Genomic DNA, 7,658 nt, shown 5'->3' with positions numbered 1-7,658 from the left:
TAATGCATTTATGGGAGGTATATGAAGTTTTTACAAATTTAGATATCATAAATCAGGCCGAAGTTCTGGATCTGTCGTCACACAGTCCAACAGTGCCCCCTGCTGGCAGTACCGCAGGTTAGTAACGACGTCATTGCTATGGCGTGTGTGTGTGTGTGTGTGTGTGTGTGTGTGTGTGTGTGTGTGTGTGTGTGTGTGTGTGTGTGTGTATACGCGCGGCATTCGTCACAGTAACAGCCAATCAGCGGTATTGTTGTAGCTAGGTCCCGTAATGTGGAATAGCGCCTAGATACGAGGGATCAGGAAGTTGACTTCCACCAAAATGTTGCTTGCCCAGTTTTCGCGGAAGTTTTTGAATTCACTTTGATTCAAAGGGGTTAATTGATAATTAACTAACGCTCAAAATCTACTGGTATAGACGAAAACGATGCTTAATAAAGGGTTAAGCCGTTTCCCCTGAACTGAACTACTTAATACCAGGTGAAGCGAGGAGTCAAAACCTATTCCCCCACAATGTTCAAGTTCAGCCTCAGGAGAGACACAACAGGGGAGTTTGTAAGTTGTTTCTTCACTTTATGTGTGCCGTTTGTGTTTTGTGTTCGGACTTTTCTGTTTCAGTTAATCGCCGATACACGGTAGCAGTGTGTATTCACGTATTCGTATTCTGCTAACCCCAAGTGGAGTTACTGTAATGATCCCGTTGTGGAAATCAAGCCGTGAGGTTAGGCTGCTTTTAGTTTCATCCGGTCAGCAATAAAGCGGTGCGGGATTTACACAGGGAGACGATAGAAGACGTACAGAGACTGCTTGCAATGGCTGCTTGGATTGCAGGGTGTACAGTACAGTCGTGAACTCGCTGCAACATTGCACTGCATTGATTTGAATTGTGATCGTGTTTCTGGAGACGCTGGATTTCATGCAACAAGTTACTCTTGAAATAGAGTGCCCTGATGTGAGGAGGAAAATAATCTAGGCACTTTTTCTACCTTCACTTTACGGCCTAAATCAGTGTTTCTCAACTGGTGGGTCGCGACCCACTTTTGGGTTGCAGAGCTATTTTGATTGGGTTGTGGCTTCGTGGACAGTTTCCTTTTTTCTTTTTTTTTCTTTCTTTTTTTTTTTCTTTCCTTAAAAAAAAAAACAAAACCCCAAAAAACCTTGAAAATTAATTTCAATTATTTATTTACTAGACATGATATAAAGTGGGCTAGCGTTTTTATTTTTGTGAAATAAATTGAGTGTTGTGAAATAAATTTGAGTGTTGTGAAATAAATTTGAGTGTTGTGGAATAAATTTGGGTCGTGGCTTCATGGTGTGGGAAAAAATGTGGGTCCTGAGACTCCACAAGTTGACAGCCACTGGCCTAAATCATTTATATGAATTCGACCTATTGTATTTGTAGACATTACAACCTTTTAGAGGCCTTGCCTGTGTGTTGGTAATGAGGGTGTGGAGAAGTAGTGACCACTTAATCGCCCAAATCTCAGCCTGTTCGAGGATTCAACCCAACAACCTTCCCCGTCACAAGCTACCACATATTGTTGCTTCATTCAGCTGCCTGCTTGAAAAGAAAAAAAAACAAACACTCGTCAGCTGTCATGAGAACAACAATAGTGCCTTTCATGTTTTGTTCCCCCCCCCCCCCCCCCCCCCATATCTGTACTAATAAACTCCCTCAACTCCCTGTGTGTGTTGTGTAGAAGAACATAGCACATGGCTTGGTCCCCGCTGCCTCCATTGCTCCCAAGCCTGCAGTTCCTCGTACCCCACCTCCACGCACCCCCGACCCCTCACCTGAAAGAACCAGGTAACCAACACTGCCCCTCTTCCTACAACCTGTGTGCTTCCCTCATCCTCTGCTCACCTCCATTTGTGTGTTAATTTGGGTTTGACTGGTGCTGCAACCGACAACTATCCACTATATCAAATAACATCTTGTTATTTTCATAGAATGAAAGTAGCATTCCCCCTTGTGGTTGTCGGAGACATTACATCAAGCAATATTCATGCCTCTGAGATGAGGCTGAACGCAGACTACCTCAGTATGTGACTGTAATTCCATGAAACTCAAGGACGTTTAATCATCTAACATACTAATAACTACTCTTGACTGGGTAGCTGCAGATCAGTGATAGGTTCTCTGAATGTTATTCACAAAGCCTGTATCAGCCTAGACATAATAATACAATACAAAAAAATCAGAATCATTGGCAGCTTAAATTGTCATTTAATATTTGCACCAGTCAAGCTACCACAGTTTCCCACAAACACTGTTAATGTGTAAATGGAAATGCCTTCCTTTTTAACTGCACTTTGAATTAGTAGCTGATGTTCCTGCTTCCACAGATCAGCGTTAGCAGCAGCCATTCTGTCGTCTTCGCTCACCGGACAGACCTGGGCCATCCCCCCTGCCAGGCCCAGGTCCTTCTCTGAGAGTGGCCAATCAGAGACCTTCAGATCGGAACCAAATTTCAGCACTGCACTTTACACCAGGTAAACTCCTTGGCAACGCAATTGCGTCGTCTCAACTCTCTTTGTCACAGAAGTTCAGATTGTAATTCCACATTTAAACCTGGTGACTTGCCCTGCTTTTCTACACCGAAGAAAACTGTTATGAAAAATATAACTGTCATCATACTTTGAGATGTTTCATTGTCTCACCGTGCACAGAGACAGGCGCTCGGGGGATTTAACCAGCCACCCGCCCTCACACTCAGAGGAGGAGTTGGAGGACAGCGACGAGGCTGTGGAGAATGAAGAGGTCAGAGAGGAACATGTGTACCACAGTTTGGAGAGACAGGACAACCCATCAGTCACAGAACCTGTCTACACGCAGCCAATGAAACTGCTGAAGGTGAGATTCCTCAAGCACCTGTGGTTTCTCCCATGTAGTCTACCCACTCTCAGAATGAATCTGACTGTCGCCACTGGCTAATAGTCAATAAGTAGGAATAGAATTCAGAAGTATCCAGTGAAGGACTGTGTGGAATCTTTGTATGCAGTGAAGGGCTCCTATTAAGTCATGCCCATTTTTATACTGCATTCTATTAACTCACTATATATTTTCTGAGCATAGAGCAGAACCAACTTTCTTGCCTGTAAAAGTGATCTTAAAATAGAATAATGATGAAGTGGATATATATATATATATATATATATATATTTTTTTGAAACATAATTGAACAGAAGCACAAAGTGTTCCGCCACGTGTGTTCCACACGTGTTTCTCTAGAGATGAACAAGAAGTGAAGCTTCACCTTCTCTCCAGATCGTGACAGTGGTGATGGCATAAAGCAGCGTTTCTCAACTGGTGGGTCGTGACCCAATCACATAGCTGTTTCGATTGGGTTGCGGCTTTGTGTTTTGTGAAAAAAAAATAGAAGATATTTTAATATATATATTTATAGAGAAAATGTTGGTCCTTTATTTTGCAGGACACACAATTCAGTTCAACAATTTCAATAATTTATTGACTAGACATGATAGAAAGTGGCTAGCGTTTTTATTTTTGTGGAATACACAATTGGGTTGTGACTTTATATTACGAGGGAAAGAAATGTGGGTGCTGAGACTCCACCAGTTGAGAACCGCTGGCATTGAGGATTCCAGGCAGTTTTTTGAAAAGACTTGCTGACATTCTCTTTTCTTCCAGACCAGCACACCGCAGCCAAATCAGATGTCTGGCAGAACAGGTCCCTCTTCAGGTACATCGCTAATGGGAAACGTCTGGGCACACGAGAAGATGTGCAGTTTGACATCGCCCATGTTGTGATAGATGTATAGATTACATCCATCCATTTTTTATACCCTTCCTCCTGCACTCCACACACACACACACACACACACACACACACACACACACACACACACACACACACACACACACACACACACCCCTATCAACAATTCAGATTTCCCAGTTGGCCTCACATGCAGCTTTTTGGAGGCCCCAGAGAGAACCCAGGCCCCTGGCCTGGGATCCAAGCACATTTTGAACCCACAACCTTCTTGCTGTGAGCCAACTGCGCTGACCTGCTCTGCACCACAGTGGCTCGTATAAGTGCATAGCTTTTATACATAATAATCGAGCATTTTATGATCAGACTATGATTTTTTGCTGTTTTATGAATTTCAGCAACACAGCCATTGCAAATTCATACTTGTCAACACATGTTTATTGATTGTCAACATAGCAATATTTTGTCTATAGCACAGTATTCTTGTCTGTTTCAGAATGGCTTTAGTTCTTTTACATGTTGGATTCACATATCCCTCCATGCGTTTAGCAGATCAAGCATTTTCATTCAAACTGCGGACATAAAGAGACATTGGTAACATAAATAGAAAAAGATGTTAATGTGTTTGCCATCAGTGACTTTGTTCCCCTGACAAGCTGAAAGACTTGTTATTACTTTCATACATCATGAGAGCCACAATGAAAATCCAATAATTTTTATTACGAGAGATGCATTTTGTTTGATGGAAGTCACGACCATCAAAACTTCATACGCAGCTCTTTGATGCTGCATATTTTTGCTTTCTTTCTTAATGTTAAACACATGACTCAGTGCTGCTTCTCTGTATTATTTTAGTGAATGCTAAGTGATGTGTGTGTGTGTGTGTGTGTGTGTGTGTGTGTGTGTGTGTGTGTGTGTGTGTGTGTGTGTGTGTGTGTGTGTGTGTGTGTGTTTTCTTCTTCTTCAGATCTCACTGAGGAAGTGATGGTCCAAACTCCTGTTACGAGCTCTCAACCCCCTAAGAAAAAAGCTTCCACCAGGAAGAGCAGCAGAAGTCTGAGAGAAGTGGTGCCCAGTACGTAGAAGGTTTCAGCAAACTTGCAACTGATCAGTTCAATGTTTATCCGACGACCTCCATGTTTAGTGTTTACTCACATTTAGCTAAAAGAGTGTGGCTGTCATGCAAGTGCCACCAAACTACAATTCAACATTGTTTTGGTCCATAACTCCAGTTTTTTGGTTGTTTTTTTTTTCCTTTTGAGGGCAACATGATGGTGCTGTGGTTCGTAGCACCACCATTGACCACCACCAACTCCTCCCACAGTCCAAGAACATGTTCAAATGTTCAGTGGCTGTCATTAAAAGCACTCCCGTTCACTTTCAGCTCTGCCACCCACCGCTGACCCCCAAATCAGAAGTCCTACATCCGCAATACGACCGTCTAAAGACTCCTGTGGTCGGGTGCAGAAACAAGATGAGTGCGTCCTACCAACAAAGAGCAAAAGGGCACCAGACTTTGACGAACAGACAAGGCTGCAGGAGAGACTGGAACGACTGGAACGAGAGATCACTCACAAACGAGCATCATCTGACCCAAAGTCATCCACAGGTAGACTGAAGAAGGAGGTAGCGCCTCTTCGTATAATGAAAAGTTAATGATAACACCTAACAAATGGAAAAATGAAAGGGGGGAAAACTATCAAATTAGAGTTAAATGTATTTTTTTCGTCTGCTGCTTATTTCTGTTATTATCTATGGGGTCCTTACACACTGAGAAATAGGCGAAATTTCCGGTGGGTCTGTAATGACCCATTCACTTCAATAGGTTTTTTTTAAAAAAAAAGTGAATTACTCGCCTAGCGAATTCGCTCCCTGTGTGTGAGAACCTTTATGGTACTGTGGATAACACCATTGTTGAGGGTTTTGAACGGATGTAAATCTATAATGTTCTTGCAGGTAGTGAGGCAGAGCTGAAGAATTTGAGACAACACGCTCAAGAGCTTGTGGATGAAAATGACGCCCTCAAATTAATGGTTCATCGTCTAAACGTGGAGCTGAGTCAATACCGCTTCAAACCAATGTCCAGACGGGAGGTATGACAATTGTTACCCTATCTCTGCCTTTGCAGAGTGGAACTGTCTTATGTCTGAAGCCTTCAGTTAAAGGTAAAGCAGCTGTTTGTTTGCCATTATACTAATATACTAAATACAACGAAATGACGAGATCAGATGGTAGTTATGCCTGAGTTGCTGCGACAGAGGGCGCTGCCAATTTGGACCAATCTGACCAAAGTACCTTGTCATGTTTTTTTTTGACGATCAGTTGATCCTTGAGTTGATTTAATTCCGTGTTTGGAAGGGGAAGAATTTGGCAGAGGGAGGCAGAACCAGGGCGGGACATTTAATCGGACTGAGTCCTCCCCCACCAGATCGGACCGTATGTTCTACCCCCTATTATCACTCCTTCAAAGGAGGGGAGGAAAGATGGAAGAAATAAAAGGAGGATCTGCTGTTAGATCGTGATGGCATAAGATCAGCCTAAGTTTGTGTTGGCTTAAGATCTTCTATTAAATCTAAGTCCCGGGTCCGGATCTTGGTGGTGAAGATGACGTAATGGTACCAAGACTTTCAGGACTGCATTCTCCGGCTCCTGATGTCGCGGTCATCACCTGCCAGGGACACACAGAGACTGCGGCAGTATTGTTCATTGATATTTGATAGCTACCGTATTTAAAAGAAATTGAGCTAGAGATTGTTTTTATTGTCATCGCTCACAGTAGAATAGCAAGTAGTTCTACTCAAACGCTGCTCCTTTTTGTAAAACCTATAGCTGTCTGGAATAAGGCTGTTTTGGTTGAGCGCCAAATTCTAGAAAGGTTTCTCTTATTTCTTTTGGAACTGTCCCTTCCAGAGTTCCAGAATCAGAGGCTTACCCAAGACTGGCTCCGCTCCCCCCTGGCTGGTCAGTATCCCATTGTCAGTATATATATATATGTATATATTATGAACATATATGTGTATATATAAACATATGTACATAATATGTTTATATAGGTTTATGCACACACACACACACACACACACACACACACACACACACACACACTCCTCATCATCAGAGTGTAACAGAGTTGCTCTGATGCCAGAAACAGTTTGACAGATATAAACAGCGCCTGCTTTTGGCAGACGGTGTTCTCTACCTGCGGACAAGAGCGCAAAGTCTTTGTGGGTCGGGTGTTTTTAATGAGGCATATCTGCATAGAAGACGGTGTAATTTTGTCATTTATTAGTCAATGAATTAGTCATTGTCAAAATGACTCATTTGAATATATTTCAATTACTCTGCCGCCACCTGTGTCCGAATCCGGTATGCACTGGTTTTCTGCCTCGAAGTCAGTCATCACTTTTTGGATCTGGCCATGAAAATGTCACTGAGAGGTGCATTAAGACGTCTTTTTTGATCTCAGGGAGAGTGTGTGATAGTGTGGTCATTTTATTGTGGTAAATTTTAAATGTAGTACAGCAGGTGATGATGACAGCAGCAGAAGCAGCAGTAGCAGCAGTAGCAGCAGTAGCAGCAGTAGCAGTGCTCTAACTGTGACGTCCACGGAGAAGAGAGTCTTTGGGATGAAAATATCAAATCGTGGATGCTTGACTGATATATCGAGCAGTGGTGCAGTACATGTGATGAATGTTAATTGTTAGAACGCTAACCTGTGCTTGAACATATTGTTTTTTTCCTCTTTGTAGCATGACATAAAATCTTTTCCACCCCTGCTGTTGGCCTACGAAGACAGGATTCATGAGAAAGATGCACTCCTGCAAACTACTGAGGTAAATTCTTTTTTACCTGCGTTGTTGCCCATAAAGCATGAAAGAGACATTCTGGATTTTCTTTTTTTGTGCCGCACAAATGTTGCAT

General features: G+C 42.6%; 1 protein-coding gene across 3 annotated transcripts in view; it reads left to right on the top strand.

The window, feature by feature from the left end:
• The first annotated feature begins 258 nt into the window (after positions 1 to 258).
• cep89 (centrosomal protein 89) overlaps positions 259 to 7,658 on the top strand; it is a 33,662-nt gene continuing 26,262 nt past the window's right edge. Inside the window, exons 1-10 of one of the 3 annotated variants that reach the window (XM_076028407.1) lie at positions 259 to 555; positions 1,701 to 1,807; positions 2,347 to 2,493; positions 2,671 to 2,854; positions 3,653 to 3,704; positions 4,705 to 4,812; positions 5,122 to 5,346; positions 5,694 to 5,830; positions 6,648 to 6,698; positions 7,487 to 7,570. In XM_076028407.1, the coding sequence (XP_075884522.1) occupies positions 514 to 555; positions 1,701 to 1,807; positions 2,347 to 2,493; positions 2,671 to 2,854; positions 3,653 to 3,704; positions 4,705 to 4,812; positions 5,122 to 5,346; positions 5,694 to 5,830; positions 6,648 to 6,698; positions 7,487 to 7,570 (1,137 nt within the window). In that variant the 5' untranslated portion in view covers positions 259 to 513. The remainder of the gene's footprint in view (positions 556 to 1,700; positions 1,808 to 2,346; positions 2,494 to 2,670; positions 2,855 to 3,652; positions 3,705 to 4,704; positions 4,813 to 5,121; positions 5,347 to 5,693; positions 5,831 to 6,647; positions 6,699 to 7,486; positions 7,571 to 7,658) is intronic. The other 2 variants (XM_076028406.1, XM_076028405.1) reach the window with 2 other exon arrangements.

This window comes from Nelusetta ayraudi, unplaced genomic scaffold, assembly GCF_046127955.1.
Source record: "Nelusetta ayraudi isolate G7.1 ecotype Tasmania unplaced genomic scaffold, CSIRO-AGI_Nayr_v1 ptg000023l, whole genome shotgun sequence".
Classification (NCBI taxonomy): domain Eukaryota; kingdom Metazoa; phylum Chordata; class Actinopteri; order Tetraodontiformes; family Monacanthidae; genus Nelusetta; species Nelusetta ayraudi.
The sequence above is the reverse complement of the archived record's forward strand: the minus strand, read 5'-3'. Positions and strand labels throughout refer to the sequence as shown.